Source organism: Phascolarctos cinereus, unplaced genomic scaffold, assembly GCF_003287225.1.
Source record: "Phascolarctos cinereus isolate Bilbo 61053 unplaced genomic scaffold, phaCin_HiC Scaffold_2;HRSCAF=192, whole genome shotgun sequence".
In the NCBI taxonomy this organism is placed as follows: domain Eukaryota; kingdom Metazoa; phylum Chordata; class Mammalia; order Diprotodontia; family Phascolarctidae; genus Phascolarctos; species Phascolarctos cinereus.
In genome coordinates, this window is record NW_027555625.1 from 291,903,195 (window position 1) to 291,923,359 (window position 20,165).

Genomic DNA, 20,165 nt, shown 5'->3' on the forward strand with positions numbered 1-20,165 from the left:
AAAAGTCGTAGTGAAGTTTAACGCTATTTAAGCTATTAAAAAACTGCACTAAGACTTTTGGGACACTCTGTACATCATAGGGTCAGTCAGAAGCACTGAGGATCTAAGTGTGCAGTAAGTCACAATTGTCCCCCACTTCTATTTTCATTCCTTGACTTCATTTATTAGATCTCTAAAAGTCAAGAGATCATCCAAGGAACATCATGAATTAAACTGAGAATTTGATGAGCAAGCCTGGTTATTATAAAATATTTATATTCAGCTACTGCAGTATAATCCATGCACTTGATATCTGTGGTGAGGTACAGACAATTTGTTACAGCTGACTATGATGTTATAAACCCCCTCTGTTTTTAAGAGAATTCTGAAGCCAAGAAAGTCAATGAACATTTATTTAAGCATCTCTTTATCAGGCCCTGGCATGGGGCAAGATGAAGCTTGCAGTTGGGGTGGGAAATGGTCTAAGTAGGGTGAGCTACAGAACTGATTTCATTTTGTAGGCTGATAAGTTTCTGGAGATGATGAAGTTTGGGAGAGAAGCCAGGTGGGAAACGATGAGAAATGCCCTGCATGCCCTCCTTAAATGGTGGAGGGTATGGAAGGAGCTTTCAGACAAGAATTCATCACCCTCTCCAATCAGAGAGAGGGAGAGGTCCCAAGGGCAGGGGTGCTAAAGAGGTATGGGTTTCACAGCTGACTTCATCTTGCAGAAAAACGAGTTTCTGAACTTGAACTTATGACGTCTAGGAGAGCAGCCAGGTGAGAAATGAAGCATGCAAATCTCATGCTAAATCCATACTAACTTGAAATAATGGTTTCTAAGAGAAAAGTTTCCTAGTTTTCTAGTTCTGGACTGAATGAAGAATGAACTTCTCTCTATCTGGCCTTTGCCAAAATATACTTTGTTTTGACATAGAAAAATCTGTAATATTTGGTTGTGAATTTTTAAAATTTCTTTTTATGCATAACAATGTCTTTAAAAGCATATAACCGGCAAAATACTCAAAGGATACTGTGAAAGAGGACAAGCTGCTAAAGCCTCTTCTACTAGACTCTAATAGTAAACAAAGAATACAGATTACCTTTCAAGAGATGTTATTTAAAAATTGGCATGGTCTTTGTGACTGTTTGACATCCTCCTCCGTGTATAGTCATCTCAATATAATTCTTACACTTTCATAGATACTGCACTTATCACACTATAAAGTGGATTGGAACAGCTCAAGTAGCCATATATGTAACAGAACAACCACTATTTCCCTTTTTTATCCTAAGATGTGAAGATGCTTTGACCCTATCAAATCCAATGATTAATTAGATCTTATGATCAATATCTTTTTCATAAGTCAGAAAAGAAAGTAACTCACAAAAGGTTTTAAAATGAAACACTGGTGTCTCATGGAGTCACCAGCTTCCATTTGGTCAATTCTAATTTTTTAAGGCATTATTTTCTCAGTAAGGTTTTTTATCTCTTTTACAAAGCTGTTAATTGTCTTTTCATAACTTCCTTCCATAGTTCTCATTTGGTTTTCAAAACAATTTTCAGCTCCTTCTTTAAATCTTCTAGGAATTTTTCTTAGGTTTGTTCTGCAGTTTTCTTTGAAGCTTTAGAATTACTTTTTTTTTTTTTGCTTTTTGGTGAGGCAGTCGGGGTTAAGTGACTTGCCCAGGGTCACACAGCTAGTATGAGTGTTATGTGTCTGAGAAACTGGATTTGAACTAGGTCCTCCTGACTCCAAGGCCAGAGCTCTACTCACTGCACCACCTAGCTGCCCCAAGAGACATCCCTGAAGCCATGACCTAGAGTTATTTTTATTTTTTGGTGGGGCACTTGGGGTTAAGTGACTTGCCCAGAGTCACACAGCTACTAAGTGTTCTGTTTCTGAGGCCGCATTTGAACTCAGGTCCTCCTGATTCCAGGGCCAGGGCTCTAACTACTTCGCCACCTAGGTGCCCCCTCTTTGAAGCTTTGTGTGTAGATGTTTTCAAGTCCTTGCCTTTTTCTGTGTTTGTGTCTTGAACTGTCCTGTCACCATGGTAGCTCTTTATGGTCAGGTTCCTTTCGTTTGTTGCTTGCTCATTTTTCCGCTTAGTCCTTGACTTTGGACTTTATGTTAACGTTGGACTCTTCTGGGAAGGGTCGGGGGAGATGCCTGGCCTGAGCTTATGTCCTTTTACATCCTTAGGCCAGGGGGCCTGCAAGCTTTCAGTGCTTCCAAGTCCATGTGATCTGAGGAGAGGTCTATTCAATGCCATCCTGGTCTAAGTTCTGCAGGTTGGATCTGTTGGCCCGTATATCGTTAAATTTCAGCAGACTGCTGCTAAACTCAGTCACAGTCAGTTTGTTAGGAGGTTTTACGGATTCAGAGTGACTAAACTGCTGGCCCTCCTATGGCCCTGGTCCCCTGCCCTAGTTATTCCACTACAGGGTTATGCGCTGGACTAGAGGTTAAGACTGGGTTGTTACTCTATTCCTGGGCTCAGAACTACACATGGAACTTGTTCCTGACTCACTGTTCAGCTAGGGCCCTGTTCTCTTGTGTCACTTTCCTTTGCTGTGTTTCTAAGACCTGGACCTGGGTAATGGGCTACAGAGCTGCCAGAGAACACTTGTTTCTGTTCCCAGTGCTTGTTCTGGGATCCCCTGGGATCTCTTTGTATCCCAGTGCTTCCTGCCCTAGTGGTCTGTCTTGGCTCCCTTTCCCTCTCTAGGCTCTGAATGCTCCCTGCATCCACTGCTACTATGTGCACTCATGGCCAACTCCTACCCCAGTGTCCACAGACTTCTCTATCTTCTTAGGTTACCCTTGGCTGGAAAATGACTCACTGTGACTTTTTTCTTGGCTTTTCCTATTAAAATTTGGCCTAAAGCATCTTCTAGATTATTGTGGAAGTGGCACGCTTGAAGAGTTAAGGCAAAAATGTTTCCTCTGACTTGCCATCTTGACTTTGGCCCCTTAGTGAAATTTTTCAACAACTGAATTCTGCTGGAATGGCCTTCCAGAACCAAAGGCCACCTCCTCCCTGCAGCTAGTCATCACAACAGTGCTCAGTAGAGACCTTTCCAAAAACTTCAGTGGCTCCCTAGTGCCTCTAGTATAAAATATAAATTCCTCGGGCATTTAAAGTCTCCCACACTAGATAAAGGTCCAGTTTGTCCAAACTGGCTCCCTGCAATCATGACCCAAGATACTTTCCACATCCCACCTCCATGCCTTTCCAAATGCCTGGAATGCATGCCCTTCTCACCTCCACCTCATGGAAGACATAGCTCCTTTCCTGGTGTAGCTCAAGGGTCATCTCCTAAGGTCCTTTCTGCTCCTTCCCCAACCCTTGTTAATGTCCTTTTCCCACAAAATCCTGGGTATTTACTCATATATGGTAGCCAGGAATGTAAACACTTGAAGAGGAGGATCCTCATAAATTTCTAAAGAGAACCTAGAATAGTTCAGAATAGTCTAAACTCATTGAACTAAATTTTTCACTTCTTCTCAGTACTCTCCTTGTCACCTTCTTCAAGCTGGAGATAAAAGTGGGTATTTTTACTAAATATTCAGTCTCACAATCCCAGGTACCAATACAGACCGCAGTTGCTTCTTATTCAAAGAAATTCACAGTAACAGGGCTCAGAGTTGTCAGAACACAAGAAAATGCTAATGCTAAACTATTAATCTGATACCTAGACACTTGAAAGTTATTTTGCATTTTATATTGCTCCCACTGTTAGACTAAGGAAAATATGACCAAACTGTTTTAGATACATGCTAAAAAGATTACAACCATAATTCTTATATGGCAGATTAGAATGAATAGTAATTCTCAGAAGTAGAACAAAACAGTTGTTTCACTTCCAAAGTATGACTTAAGTCTTCTTCCAAGGTTTAATTTTTACTGTTTCCAATAAATACCTTTTATGATGAATACAGCAGATTTAAAACATTTAGTCAAAATCGAAACGGAAAACACATCTGAAACAGAATATTATGAAGTTTGTTATACTTGGAAATTCAAGTCAACAAAGACTTAAATGAATATTATGTAAAGCACTCGAGACACTTGGAGGCACAAAGATTTTTTTTAAAGTTTTGAATAACCATAATTTTGAATTAATATCCTTAAAAATCTTAAGTATGCACAATAAAAGGCAGTTTTACCTGAGGTAATATTGAGGAAACTTACCAGATGTATAAGATTGTCACGTTCTTGAGCTACACCATTTGCCAAAATGACAAAATTTGTCAGATACTGGTGAGCTACCTCTTCTTTCTCCATTGCTTCTTCTACTTGTTGTTGAAGGAGGTCTATTTGCTTTTGAGATCCCCTACAAAAGTTCACCAAATAATTACATTTAAAAAAAAACTTACTAGTTTGGTGACAATGAAACAGCTATGTTATAAAGAACATCAAATGCCTCAGAATTTAAATTACCTTATTTTACAACCTGAAGCTTTCATTAAATCTAAAAGTAAAAGCTCATATTATAATTTACTTTTAGACTAAACATATTAATTCACTGATACGAAATAATGTCAAAAACATACATAATAACTGTTTGAGCAATCAATGGAATAATGAAACCCTTTTTTTTCCTTTGGATTTTTGACTGATGTAGACTGAGAATGTTACAACTAGGAGGAACTTTGGGATCATTTAATCCAATCTCTTCATTTTATCTAGGAAGAAACTGAGAAATGATTTGTCATACTTAACATAGTAAGCCGGTAAGAGAAGTGAGGCTATAACCCAAGTCTCCTGCATCCTAATGCTCTTTCCAGTATACCTCATACTAAAGATCTTATGCCAAATGAGCCCATAAGAAATATATGAACTATATTCATTTCATAAATGAAACATTGGAAAACACGAAATAAAAATTACCTACACAAAAACCCCATGAGATGTGTCTTTTCTTCTTCGGTTTCCATAGGCAATTTATTTGATATATAGTAAAGTCTCTGTTTTCTAGCACCATTAGAGAATAAAGTATTCTAGTTTACCAAATAACTTTTGGTTAAGAATATATTATGACTCAGATGGTACCTAGGGGCCTTATAGTATCTCAAGGTCATCATCAGTATCAACTGTTATTGAACTGCTGACATTGAGACATGCTGATTTCTGGTTGTTTTATCAGATAAACCAGTCTTTACTGTACTGTTATTGTGACATGAGAATTATTTTACATGACACTAATTAACAAAACAAAATTAGAGGCACTAGAAAATAAAAAGGAAAAGACAAGGACTATAAATCTCCCATGGAGTTCAGGCATATTTTTGGATATTTTATTTAGTATGGAGGAAAAACAGGTTAAAAAAGAAAATTGATAAACCTATTTAATTTCTGTGCCTTTTCCAATTCAGCTCCCAGGACTCTGTTTTCAGCTTCCAATTTACTTTTATTTAAAAGCAGGCTCTTGGTTTGGGCTTGCAGCTCTGTCATCTTTCCTATCAAGCTGTCAGTCTCCACGTTCCATTTCTCTTTTTCCTTCTGCAACTGGCTGGAAGAAAAAAGCAAGAAGTTATATTCAACATACTACTGTTGAGACAAGATCACTGTGAGATAATCGATCACCAATAAAATCCTCCAATCCCTGACATGGGCACTCTGCAAGGCTTCTGTGTAAGAGTCACTCTCATGGAGGAGGACTGAGGTAGGCCTTGGTCACTGCGGAAGACAAGTACACTGATAAGGTCTGTGAAGATGGTATAGGAGAGGTGGGCTAGGAATGTGTTTGTTTCACTATATTATCTGCCCCACATTCAGGGTCAAAGATGGAGAAGTTTGACATTTTTCATGTGAGTTAAAGTATAATACTGATGTAAAATTATTATAAGTTAACATGAAAAACTGATATTAAATATATTTATATTATAATAAAATTTGCTGTAAACAAGACCTAAAAAGCTTTTGTAGAGGCTTCAAGCAAATATGCATTTAGCAACTATACAGACAGTAACATCATATTTTGCTTATAATCAATACATTTATACGTAAAAATTAGATCTGAAAAAAGAGGCTTTTATCAAAACAAAAAGTAAATGTAACTACTAAGTCAAGAGGCATCACAATTGACTGTATAACGTAGAGCCTTCCAGAACACTATATTTGGTTGACTTCCAATCTAACTACAGAGCAAGTGCCAGGTTTGCAGCCACTTGGGTTCTAACTCTGACTTCTTTGCTTCCTGCACCTTTCATAGAAATGCCGGGGAGAGTGACCTCAGTCAACAAAGCATTTATTAGGCATTAATTAAGCATTTGCTACGTATCAGGTATTCATCCAAGTACTGGGAATACAAAGAAAGCCAAAAAATAGTTCCTATTCTCAAGAAGAGGCGGAAACAACATGAAAACAGCTATATGCAAACAAATGCATACAGAACAAACGAGATAATGAACAGGGGAAAGGCACTAATTAATGGGGATCAGTAACAGCTTCCTGTAGAATGTAGGATTTTAGCTGGAATTTGAAGAAAATCAGAGATGCCAGGAGTCAGAGATGAGGAGCAAGAGAATTTCCAGGCATGGAAGGCAGAAAGTAGAAAATACCTGGAGTCATGGTGTCTTGTTCAAGGAACAGCAAGGAGACCAGTGTCCCTGGTTGGAAGAGTACATGTAGGGGAGTAAGGCATAAGACTAGAAAGTGCCAGGTTATGAAGGGCTTTAAAAGGCAAACAGGATTTAATAGGATCAAATATTAGAAATCTTCTCTGCTTGACTGAATGGGGGGGGTGAGAAGGTGAGAAGCGTACTTTAGGAAGATCAACTTGACAGGTATGTGGAAGATGGACTGGAATGGGGAGAGACTTGAGGGAGATCATCCAAAAGACTCTTGAAGTAATCTAGAAGTGAGGTAATGAGGGCCTTTACTAGGGTGGTGGCAATGTAAGGAGAAAGGACGTAAAATATCTAAGAGATGTGATAAAGGTAGGAAATATCAGAACTCTGCAATACAATGGATGGGGATAGCGGTGGTAAAAGTGAGGAATTGAGGGTGACAGCTAAGTTGCAAGCCTGGATGATGATGGTATTCTCAACAGTAATAAGGATGTTTGGAAGAGGGGAGGGTTATTGTTGGGTTTCTATTTTCTTCTGAGGGGGATGGAAGATAATGAGTTCAGTTTTGGATATGTTGAATTGAAGATATCTGAGACATCCAGTTTGAGATGTCCTATGAACAGTTGGAGACGCAAGACTGGAGGTCAGGAGAGAGGATAGGGCTGGACAAATAATCTTTCCTTCCCCCGCCTTCCATCCCCTAGCTATCACTAAAACCTGGTTCCTCTTCTCCCCTAGCTTTCCTGGCCACTCCTTCCAGTTCTAACTGGTTGAACCTTCACTCATTCCCCTTCGTTGACTGGTAAGGTGGGGAAATTGGAATATTTCTTGCTCCCTACTGCCATTTCCAGGGTTCCCACTGCCTCCATCACTCAGTAACCCTACCTCCTTTGAGGTCTATGCTATTCATATTTGATGCCTAATCAAACCTGGTAGCTTTTGTCCACAGATCTCTAGGTCACTCCACCTCCTTTCTCAAGGAGTTTGGTACATGGCCCACATTTTTCTCTTCTTTCCAACTCCTGACCTCATAGTAGAGAATTTCCACATATTTACTGACTTCTCCTTAAAACATCTACCATTCAGTTCCTCAACTGACTCACTTCTTATGAGTTACTGCTCCACTCTATCTCACCCACACAATTGGGCCATATGCCCAATCATGTCATCACCTATAAATGCAACACCTCCATGTTCAATTACCCTGAAATTTCCTTATCTGATCATAATCCATTGACTTTCCATCTCTCCCTCTGCCTTCCCTTACTAAACTCTGGTCTTCATCCACACCATAACTTCCAATACCTCAACCCTTCAGCTCTCTCTCAGGATATCTCCCCTGTACTAGCCCCTCTCTCCTCTTTACTCCACCTTGAACCCCTGGTGAGCCAATTCAACACTACACTATCTGACCACTCTTTCTCTCTCTCCTTTGCTGGCCCCTCATCCAGGTTATGACGTCTAATTATAGGTGTCTCAAGGGGTTCTACACTGGACCCTTTTCTCTTCCCTCTCCATACTATTTCACTTGGTGATCTCATCAACCCCCATAGATTTAATTAGCATCTGAATGCTGATAATTCTCAAACCTATCTATTCAGTCCTCACCTGTCTGCTAACCTCCCATCTTCCATTCCAACTGCCTTTCTGACATCTTGAACTAGATGTCCAAGAGACATCTTAAATTCAACATTTCCAAAGCTGAACTCAGTACTTTTTGCCCTAAATCCTCCCTCTCTTATAATTTTTTCTGTTACTGTAGAAGGTAGCATCATTCTCCCATTCCCTCAGGCTTACAACCTAGGAGTCATCTTCAACTCCTCACTATCTCTCATTCTCATACTGGATATCACTCATATCCAATTTGTTGTCAAAGCCTGTCAATTTCACCTTTGCAACATCTCTTGAATATACCCCCCCTTCTCTCTACTGATACTGTTACTATCACGGTGCGGGCCAGCCCTCAACATACCATGCCTGAACTACTGCGATAGTCTCCTGCTGGATCCTCCCCTAGTCCAATACATCCTCTAGTCAGACATCAAAGTGATTTTATTAAAATCAAAGTCTGATCATGTCACACCCCCTACTCATTAAACTTTAATGGCTCCCTATTACCTCCAGGATCAAATATAAAATCTTGTTTGGTGTTCAAAGCCCTTCAGAAGCTACCCACACACACACTCACACACTGTTCCAGTCTTCTTACACCTTACACTCTACCATGTACTCTTCCATTCAATGGCACTTGTTTCCTACTAAAATCTCATTTTCTATGGGAAGGATTTCCCAGCTACCAAGAAGCATTTCCCAACTACTAACTCTAGCACCTTCCCTCTTTTAATTATTTCCTATTCTTCCTACATATAGCTTATCTGTGCAAATGTATTATTTGCTGTGTCCCAGATTGTCTGTTGTCTCTTTTTCTATCTCCAGTGCTTAGCACAGTACTTGGCACATAGTACACGCTTAATAAATGTTTTTCTGACTGACTAAAAGCCCTGAGCATCATCTTCATAGAGATGATAAATATGGGATCTGATGATATCACCAAGTGAAACAAGGACAGAGAAAGAAGAGAAGAAAGACCAGGACAGAGTCTAGGGATCTACCCACTGTTGGCGGCCAAGACCTGGATGTAAAGGAGATTGAGTAGTAATCAGACAGGTAAAGGAAAACTAGGAAAAAGCACTGTCAGGAAAACCAAGAGAGAAGAGGGTGATCAATAGTGTCAAAGGCTGCAGATAGAACAAGGAGGATGAGGATTGTGAAAAGGTCATTAAATCTGGCAATTAAGAGCTCATTAGTAACTTGGGAAAGAGAAATTTTGGTTAAATGATGAGGTCAGAAGCTAGAGCACAGTGAGAGGAAAGGAAGTAGAGGAACTGATTGGTAGATGGTCTTCTCCATGAGTTTATTAAAGAAAAAGGAGGAGAAATATGGGATGATAGCTAGCAGGGACAGACAGGTCAAGTGAGGAATTTTTGAGGACGAGGGAAACATGATTATGCTTATAGGCAGTAGGGAAGTGGCCAGAAGACAGGAGAGATTGAATTGAGAAGGCGGGGATGATAGAGGAGGTAATCTGCTAGAGAAGACAGAATGGAATGGGATCATAGAGGGGTTTCCCTTGGCAAGAAAGGTCACATATTCATTGAGACAGTGGGGAAAGAGGAGATAGCATCAAAAGGCATCAGAGAAATGTGAGATGGGGAGGAGAGGAAAAAGAGGGAGCTCTTGGTAAATGTCCTTAATTTTTTTCAATGAAACTTGAGAAAACATTCTTAGCTGAGAGGGTAGAGAGAAGAGGAACCATGAAAAGTCTGAGGAAATAAGGAAAGGTTTGGAAAAACTGTTGTGGCGAGTGGGATACTGAATCAGTTGGTAAGACATAAAAGGATCGCCTTGCCAAAGTGAGAACCCTATTGAGGTTTTATAAATATAGTGGTCCCAGTCAGTACAGTTTTGTGATTTTTTTTTCCACTTTCATTCATCAGCATATGAGTAGGAAGGATAGAGGTGGATGGTGGGAGTACCTGAAGGTTGAGGCTTGGCAGGGCAAGATCTTCAACAGATAAAGGTAGCAAGGGAATCAAGAGACATGGGCGCAGTTCACTAAGGGGCCAAGATGGAAAAGGGAGGAGAGTATAGCTAGTGTATAGGGGACAGCCTGGAAGAGAGCTGAAGGATAGAGGACTGGAGGTCATGGTAAGGTCAAAGGAGAGGGTAAATGTATAGATATGTAGTTATCTGTGTATATATATACATATGTATATAATATATATATATATATATATATATATATATATACATATATGCATGCGCGTCTGTTTTTAAAACCAGTATTCTTCTAGTGATACTATGTGGCTGCAAAACATGGAACAACGAAGTCCTAAGCATTATAGCTGCTGGTCTCCCAAATGGAAAAAAAAGATACATGAGGGTCACAAGTAGCCTGCAGCTTATTACCAATGAAAAATTAAATATAAGTAGCACAGCAGATATTATCAAAGAATCATGTGACCAGAAATGTAGGTGGGCCTACATTCATTGATGTAATGAAATTGAAGGCTAAGCAACTGACAGCCACTGGTGTTGATGCAATGTCAGATCTAGAGGAAAGTCCCTGGAATGTGTGCTAGACACTGGACAAGAGTCACAGAGATAAGAAGGCACAGATGGGTTACAATCTACTGCTGGAGGTGTCTGTATTGATGAGATCACATATTTTTGAGGTACTGCAGTATTTTTCATTCTTACAGATATGGCTAATTTGAGTTAGAAAACAATACAATGTCTGGATTTAAAACTCTTCTTTTATGCTCTTTATTACCAATTGCCAGAGTAAAGGCAGGAATATTTAAGGAAATGTTAAAAGATACTTAAAGATGACTGAAATGCCCATTCTCTTTGACCTAGAGATTCTTCTACTAGGCTTATACCCCAAAGAGGCCATCATTAAGAAGAAAGTTCCCATTTATACCAAAATATATATAGCAACACGTTTTGTGAGAGCAAAGAATTGGAAACAAAGTAGATGTCTTTTGACTGAGGAAAGGCTAAACAAATTATAGTATATGAATTCATGGAACATTATGTGCTTTGAGAAATGATAAGCATGATAAATACAGAGAAGCATGGAAAGATCCACATGAACTGATACAGAGTGAAGTAAAGAGAATCAAGAAAACAATGTACACAATGATGACAACAATATAAAAGGAAAGAATTTTTTAAAAAGTTAATGTTGAAAAATTACAAAGATTAAACACAGCTCAAAGCAAGAAATGTGAGAAGATGGCTCTATCACATCAATTTGCAGAGCTGTTCAGCCTTTTTTCAATCCTGTCTGACTATTCATGACCCCGTTAGGGGTTTTCTTTGCAAAGATACTGGAGTGGTTTACCATTTTCTTCTCCAGCTCATTTTACATATATGGGAACTGAGGCAAACCAGTTTAAGTGACTTGCCCAGGGTCACCCAGCTAAGTGTCTGAGGTCAGATTTGAACTCATGAAGATGAGTCTTTCTGACTTCAGGTATGGCTTTCTATCCACTGTACCACCTAGATGCCCTTTTGCAGAAAGGTGGGAGGCCCCAAAACATGGCACGCTGCACACATTTTGAGATATTTAGATTGATCTGTTATGCTAATTTTTTCCCCTTCTTTTTCTTTAAAAACTATCTGTTACATGGGATGATCTCTACCAAGGAGGGAGAAGGATCAAGCATACTGTGGGACATTATGGTAATGTGAAAAAAAAATGACATCAAGAAAAACTCATTTAAGAAGATGTAAAGAGCCCTACCTTTTCAGTTCATTCACAATTGTGTCATGGACTTTTATCTCTATTTGGCTATCCAATTGTATTTTCAGGTTTTGACATTTAGAGTGTAAAATGTCCAACTGCTCCTTGTTCTCTGCTAGTGTCTTTTCTTGGCTCTTTATTTATTTTCCAGAAGCATTTGCTGTTTAATCAGTTTGGAAACTTTAAAAAAGAGAAGAATTTAATGTGTTAGATTTAACACAATAGAATTAGACCTTGGACTTTAGATCAGCTAGTAAGACTGACTCAAGCAGTCTCACATGAAGTTTCTTTTTTGCACACTTACACATATCAATCTTTGAAAATGTGCAAATTTATAATGAATGGGTATACTCTTCAAAACTGTTGTATCTACATTCTGTGAACAGTTAATAAATACCCACTATACACTGGATGCTCTACAAGTTCAGTAACAAGACATAGAACACATCTTCAAAGAACAGACATTCCAAAAAAACTAAAGGAAGAGGTAAAATTAACATAAACAAGCACATATATAGATGTATGTATGTATATATGCATGCATGCATATATGAATGCCAGGCTCATCCCTCCCCAGTCTCAGTCCCATTCTACCCTACCCTTCCATTGTCCCTCTGGAACTCCTACTGTTCATAGACTGCCCTTCATATTACACATACTGCTATCACCCCATGGAAATTACTTTGTATGTAATTACTTTTGTATTTAATTTTCTATGTACATGTTGTTCCCTACCTCTCCCACAAAATGTAAGCTGCTTGAGGGCAGGGACTGGTTTTGTTGTGGTGGTGTTGCAGTTTTTTTTTGGGGGGTGTCTTTGTGTCCCAGCACCCAACACAGTGCTTGGCACACAGTGGGTGCTTACTAAATGCTTGTTAAATTTGAATTACCTGCTACTCAATCTGAAGTACAGCAAAAAAAAGCAAAACGGAAGTTGAATAGTTCTGCTTTCTCTTCATTATGATTATGCCATCTATCCTGAACCTCGTCTTTCTTTGACATTCCCCAACCCAGCACAAAAAGCTTTTTGCTATCCTTAGCATTTATCATAATTCTCAGTTCATTCTAGACACAGTATTTTTATATTCTCACTGACCCTATACACATTTTTATACATTTTCAATGGTAAGTCTTTGCTTCCATCTTCCATATATAGATCTTCCAATAAGCATTTATTAAGCAACTACTATATACAAGGCATTGTGACAGGTACTAGGCATACAAACAAAAAATGAAAGAGTTCCTGCCTTCAAAGAACCTAGTGGGGAGAATCACTTTTAAAAATTTAAGTTGAATCAACAATGAATGACTTAGCTATTCTCAGAAATACAACGATCCAAGACAATTCCAAAGAACTCACGGTGAAAAATGCTGTCCATATCCAGAGAAATAACCAATAGTGTCTGAATGTAGGTCAAAGCATATTCTCACTTTCTTTATTTTTTGTGTTTTTTTTCTTTTGATGTGTTTCTTCTTTCACAAAATGACTAATATGGACATATGTTTTACATGATTGCACATAACCTATATCAAATTGCTTACCATCTTAGGGAAAGGGGAGGAGAAGGAGAGAGGGAGAAAATTTGGAGCTAAAATTTTTTTTCAATGAATTTTAAAACTTGTCTTTACATGTAATTGAAAAAATAAAATACTATAAAAAAATCTGAGTTGAGTGATGAAAAACTGTCCATCCATGCTGATTGCTTTAGACGATACTCCATAACCCTAATCCTATTTCTTCCCCATGGGAATCATTTGTTTGTTCCTTCAGAATTTTGTTCTTCAGTGCATAGGAATCCTATTAATCCAACATTCCCTGAAGAATACTAGGCCTTGGGATCCTGTTCTCTCTGAACTGTTCAAATCTACTCCCTCAAAATTTAGTGCATGTCCCAGAATATGCTCAACTTTCCTCTCCATATCTACCATAAACACTATGATAATGTAGCCAATTCCTCCCAAAGTTCTGACCATTTATAATTTCCTCCTAATTTGGTATAATCAAGTTAGGAATAGTTCCTTTCATCATCACCTCCTGCAGAATGAAATTATTCTCAAAGCTAGTCAATAATCTCTCAAATGTAATATCTTTTGGAAGAAGAGCCATAGCAGATGGCTAAATGAAGATATCCCCCATCATTACAGACCCAAAGATTCAGAACTGGAAAGGACTTTAGATGTCTAATCTAAACTCTTCATTTTATAAATAAAGTAATTGAGGGACAAGAGAATTTGAGTGTCTTGCTCAAAATCATAACACTAAGTGTTGGGGCTGGGATTTGAACCCAGATCCTTGAATTCCAAATTCAGCACCCAGTTACCCAGGTTCAAAAACTGGGGTGCCGTTCTCAACTCTTCACTCTCCCTCATCCCATACATATAATTGCCAAATCTTGTCACTTCTACTTCCACATCTCTTGTATACATTGCCTTTTCTCTCCACACATATTCAGGTGCTTATCAACTCTAATTTAAATTACTGAAATAGCTGGAGTGCTGCTCTCTCTACCTCAAGTCTCTTTCCATTCTTCCCATAGCCATCAAAGTGATTTTCCTAAAGCACAGGTCACCTCCCTAGTTAATAAACTCCAATGCCTCACTAATACCTCTAGGATCAAATAAAGTGTTTGAAATGTAAAACTCTTCACAACTTGGCCCCATCCGACCTGTCCAGACCTACCTTAATCCCCTTCATACACTCTACAGTCCAGATGGTCTGGGCTCCTTATTGTTACACCTCACACATGACACTCCACACCCTGTCTCTGTGCCTTTGCCTGGGATGCCCTTGCTCCTCACCTCTGCCTCTCAGGATTTCTGATCTCCTTCAAACTCTACTCAAAAGGAAACCTTGTATATACTTTGTATGTTTTGTACACGTACACACACACACACAGTTTCCTCTGTTATAATATGTTTCTTAAGGGCAGGGACTAACTCATTCTGTCATTATATCCGTAGTATGTCTGGCAAATAAGTAGAATACTTGCTGAGTTAAATCCTAAGTCTCACAGATGCCTATAAGTTCAAATTTATCTCCTAGTGTTAAGATGACTAGTTTGTTAGACGATTTCTAGTTAATTCATTCTCTGCTATTTATGAAGAGATTTAAGGCCATTACTTTATTACTGCCTCTTAGTCACTGTCTCCTATGAATTACTGGTGGATTTTCTACCATTATTACATCACATCTGCTACTCTCTGATATCTGGCCTTAACAGATGTATACGGTAAGTTTTCTCTCTATTTTCAAGTCTCCTTGAAGTTCCAGGTTGTCCTTAAGTAGATCTATAGTCTCCAGGTAATTTTACTCTTCCTGCCCTTATTAAATTCAATTCAGCTATCATTTATTAAATGGGAAATACATGCAAGGTACTGTGCTGGGTGCTAAGAATAGAAAGACAAAAAATAAAACAGTCCCTGATCTCAAGGAGCTCACACTCTACAGGGGATCATGACATGTATAGAGTTAAAGGTATAACAAGGCCAGTTGAGGAGGGAGAAACCAACAATAACTGGGGAAATGAGGACAGGTTTAGTGTAGGAGGTGGTCTATTAGCAGAACTCTATAAGAATTCTAAGAAATGGAAATGAACATGGAGTACATTTCTGATACAGGAGACAGCCTGGAAATGTAAATGTAAAGCCAACTTCAAAGGCAAGTTAATAGGTCAATTTAGCTGGAATGCAGAGTGCATGTAGGATGTAGGTACCTTAAATTCCAGGATAAAGAATTTATATTTTATAAAAAGGCAATAGGGAATCACAAAGATTTTTAAGGGAGTAATATAATTAGACATATGATTTGCGAAGATTATTTTGGAAGTTGCGTGAAAGATGGTTTTTTGAGGGGTGGAGGGAAAAAGATTAGAGGTAGGCAAATATACTCTTCCTACTCTAATCAGATGCATTCCTCCCCTGGTCAAGAACCTATTACATAGCTTTGAACCTACTTCAGTTAGGAACCAGCGGAATCAGGCTCTTCAGCAACATTCTTACTTTATCATTCATTCCTATTATTTGCAACTCAAAGAGATAAGTGAGAAAGTTCCACGGTTACAAAAAGAATCAAGACTCTCCTCTAGCAGTAGTACCTTTCAAGTGCAGTCATGGGAATCTCAAAATCCAGAGAAGGCACAATAGGGATCATGTACAACTCACAGAGATGTGGCAAGGTCACAATTACTCCAAAAAAACACTAGAAAAACCTTTCACCTTCTTGATTGTGCTGCTGGTTGTTCTCTTTGGCTTTGGCTTGCTGAATCTCAAGCTGCTGCATCAAAATTTTATTTTCTTCTAACACAAGCTGGGCCTGAGTTTGTAGCTGATGCCTGTAGACATTTACAAGAAAAATATCTTAATTCCACTACTCAAAAAATACAAAGATAACCAAGGTCTAAGACAGAGGTGTCAAACACTCCCAAATGAGGCCCAAACCAGATTAAAATGTAACTTGGACATATATAACAGAATAAAAATGCAATAAAACATAGCTAATATTATTTTAAAATTGAGTTAATGTGCAGCCCACAGGGATCCTCATGAACAGATTAGTAATCCTCATTTCTTTTTGAGTTTGATACCACTGGTCTAAGAGATAGCACTGAATGTATTCTGAGTAATGACTAGACATTTTTAATATAATTATAGTTTTACTAATTACTACTAAACCTGGTTAATTTGAACTATAGTGGATGAAGACCTGTAGTAAACTAAGAACAGCAGAATATATTTAAAATTTTTTCAGTTCCTATTTTAAAGAGCAGAAGACTCCTTTATAATTAAGAATATATACCCATTTGAAAACATTTAATTTTAAGTCTTTAAAAATAATTTCTTAAAAGTTAAACAGGCTCTGATAATCTTATTTGCAGTATTAAAACCATTTCCTCATAGTACAAAAGGAAATTTTATCTCAGCCCAGGGTGAATAATCACAAATACAAATTCGTACAGGCAGAATTAAAGAGACTCTGTTATGATGACACATTTATATAGTGCTTTAAGGTTTACAAAGTGCTTCCTTCACCACAACCCAGTGAGAGATGTAGTGCATGTAAGTATTTTCTCCATTTTGGAAACTGAGGATTTAAGAGGTTAAGATTTGTTCATAATATGTAACACACACACACACACAATTTGCCACAGATGTTATGATATATTATGATCCAAGGTAGTATGAGGATTTGTAATAATACAGCTAGACAAGGTCCCAAATTCTTCAAACAATATTACAGCAACTATGGTTCACAGTAAAATAACCTATGGGAGAATTTTTTGGTATATCTAAGTAAATGTTAACCAGGTCCTGAATTCATTCAGATTACTCCAAAACATCAGCTTTTTTGAGAATTTGATCTAACGCTGTAAAAAACCAGATAAACCTTGTTCCTTGTTACTTAACTACTTAAGTAGTTAGTTAACTACTTATTTAACTACTTAACTAGGTAAGGCTACTTAACTAATAGTGCAGGACAAGAATTCCAAAGATATGGATTCAATGAACCCTGTACAAGAGCAGTGAAAACCTCAACACAAATATATCACATGTGGCACATAAAACAATATGATTAACAAATTCTGTTCATATCAATTCTAGTTCTTGATTTACTAAAAAGATTTAAGTATTTCCATAATGATACAATGTGTAATATAACTATCAAAGATACAAAGGGCAGAAATGAACATTAGTTGGTTCTGTGTATTGTCTTATAATCTTTATAATGCCATTTTCCCCTTTAATCAGAAAAAATAATTTAAAAATGAAAATATATAATATATAACATACCATATAAATATGTACATATTTATACATTTATAAATATAAAACTATAAAAAACATAATTTTCTTATCAAAGCTAAGGATTGTATCCCAAAGAGATAAAAGGAAAAGGACCATATACACAAAAATATTCATAGCAGCTGTTTTTGTGATAGCAAAGAATTGAAAACTGAGAGGATGCTCATCAATTGGGGAATGGCTAAAAAAGTTGTCATATAAACGTTACAGAATTCTATTGTACTGGAAGAAATGATGGAGATGACTTCAGGAAAAACTGGGAAACCTGTACGAACTGATGCAAAGTAAGAACCAAGAAAACAAACTACAGAGTAGCAGAAATATTTTTAAAGATAATCAATTTTGAAAGACTTAATAACTCAGATTAAAATAATGAGCAACCATAATTACAAAGGATTCATGATGAAACATGCTATCTTCCTCCGGAGAGAGAGAGACAGCTGATGGATTCAGAGTTACAGACTAAAACATTTATCTTTTCTTTCTTTTTTTTCTTCCTTTTTGGAACATGGCTAATGCAGAAGCTTGCTTTGCATGATTATATATATTTGTAATTGAGTTTTTTTCCTTGCCTTCTTGTTGGGTGGGGAAAGGAGTAGAGGTAGGAAGAGAATTTGGAACTGAAAATAAAAGAATAAAAAAGTAACTGTATTAAAAAATTTTAAATTAAAAAATATTCAAGAAAATATTCTTTAGAATATGTAAGTTAAAAAGTTATTTCAAGTATCTTTTTAATTCATGCTTTCCTGGCTTTTTTCCCTCTTAAATCTTTTTCAAATTTATCAAGAATGGCTCATGTGAGCAATAAGATAGAATACTAGAACCTCTCCAATCTCCCCAAAAGAGAAATGATGTAACAAAGATAAAGCAACTTCAGCTGTCTCTACTGGTCAAGAACACCCAGAATACAAAAAAAGGTTTTAAAAATGAACCCCCTACCCATTAACTGATGCTCACTAAACCTGAGCTCATTCAGCATCCCCTCTTCCAGGTCCCATGCTATCATTAGGAAGGTTGCACCAGTAGACTGAAGGACATGACACAATAAAACCTATTCCCATACCCCAGTCCAATCTCCCAAGCCCTAGGATACGGAAATCTGCCTTGGCTATGACAGATAGAAAGCTGATGCTTGGCTGGAGTCCCCCCGCCTCTTTGTTTTTAATTCTCTTTTTTTTTTGGCATTTATTTATTATTTAATTTTTCCCCAGTTACGTGTCAAAACAATTTTTACATTTGTTTTTAAAACTTTGAGTTCCAAATTTTCTTCTTTCCTCTCTTCCCACCCCACCCCCATTGAGAAGGCAAGCAATTCCATATGGGTTATATATGTGTAGTCGTGCAAAACATATCCATAATAGTCACACTGTAAAAGAAAACAGACAAAAAAAAACTCAATAAAAATTAAAAAAAAAACCGTATGCTTCAATCTGTAGTCAGACACCATTAGTTCTTTCTCCGGGGATGGATAGTATTTTTCATCCTAAGTCCTTCAGAGTTGTCTTGGCTTGTTGTATTGTGTCATTCATGGCTGATCATCTTCCAATATTGCTGTTACTTTGTACCCAGTACAAAGTACTGTACCCAGTACTTTGCATCAACCCATGCAATATTTCCAGGTTTTTCTGAGAACATCTTATCATCATTTCTTAGAGTACAATAATATTCCATCAAAATTACACACCACAACTCGTTCAGCTATTCCCTAATTGATGGGCATCCCCTCAATTTCTAATTTTTTGCCCCCAGAAAAGAACTGCTATAAATATTTTTGTACATATAGATTCTTTTCCTTTTTGCTTTTCATCTCTTTTGGGATATAGACCTAGTGGTGGTATTGCTAGGTCAAAGGGCATACACGATTTTATACCCCTTTGGGCACAGTTCCAAATTGCTCTACAGAATGGTTGAATCAGTTCACAACTCTGAAAATAGTACATTAATGTCTCATTTTTCCCACATCTCCTCCAACATTTGCCATTTACCTTTTCTTTCCTATTAGCCAAAATAATAGGTATGAGATAGTACCTCAGAATTGTTTTAATTTGCATTTCTCCAATCAACAGTGAGTTAGAATATTTTTTCATATAGCTACAGACAGCTTTAACTACTTCATCTCAAAACTAATTATCTCTTTTCATCATTTATCAATTGGGGAATGGCTCTTATTTTTATAAATTTGACACAGTTCTCTATATGTTAGAGAAATGAGGCCTTTCTCAGAAAAACCAGCTTCAGAAATTTTTTTTCATGGTTACTCCTGCTAACTATATTTCCCTCTATCCTATTCCCCCTACCACTGTTTATTCTCTTCCCTCTCCTTTCACCCAATCCCTCTTCAAAAGTGTTTTGCTTCTGACTACCCTTGCCCCAATCTGCTCTTCCTTCTATCACCCCTCCCCCTTCTCTTATCCTCTTCCCCTTCTACTTTGCTGTAGGGCAAGATAGCTTTCTATACCCCATTCCCCATCTATCTTATTATTCCCTCTTTGAGCCAA

General features: G+C 37.6%; 1 protein-coding gene across 1 annotated transcript in view; it reads right to left on the minus strand.

Annotated features, from left to right (window-relative positions):
* Positions 1–20,165, minus strand: part of CEP89 (centrosomal protein 89) — a 158,278-nt gene that overhangs the window by 60,069 nt on the left and 78,044 nt on the right. Inside the window, 5 exon segments of the mRNA XM_020985037.2 lie at positions 4,180–4,321; positions 5,333–5,500; positions 11,869–12,007; positions 12,010–12,048; positions 16,084–16,199. Coding sequence (XP_020840696.1) covers positions 4,180–4,321; positions 5,333–5,500; positions 11,869–12,007; positions 12,010–12,048; positions 16,084–16,199 — 604 coding nt within the window.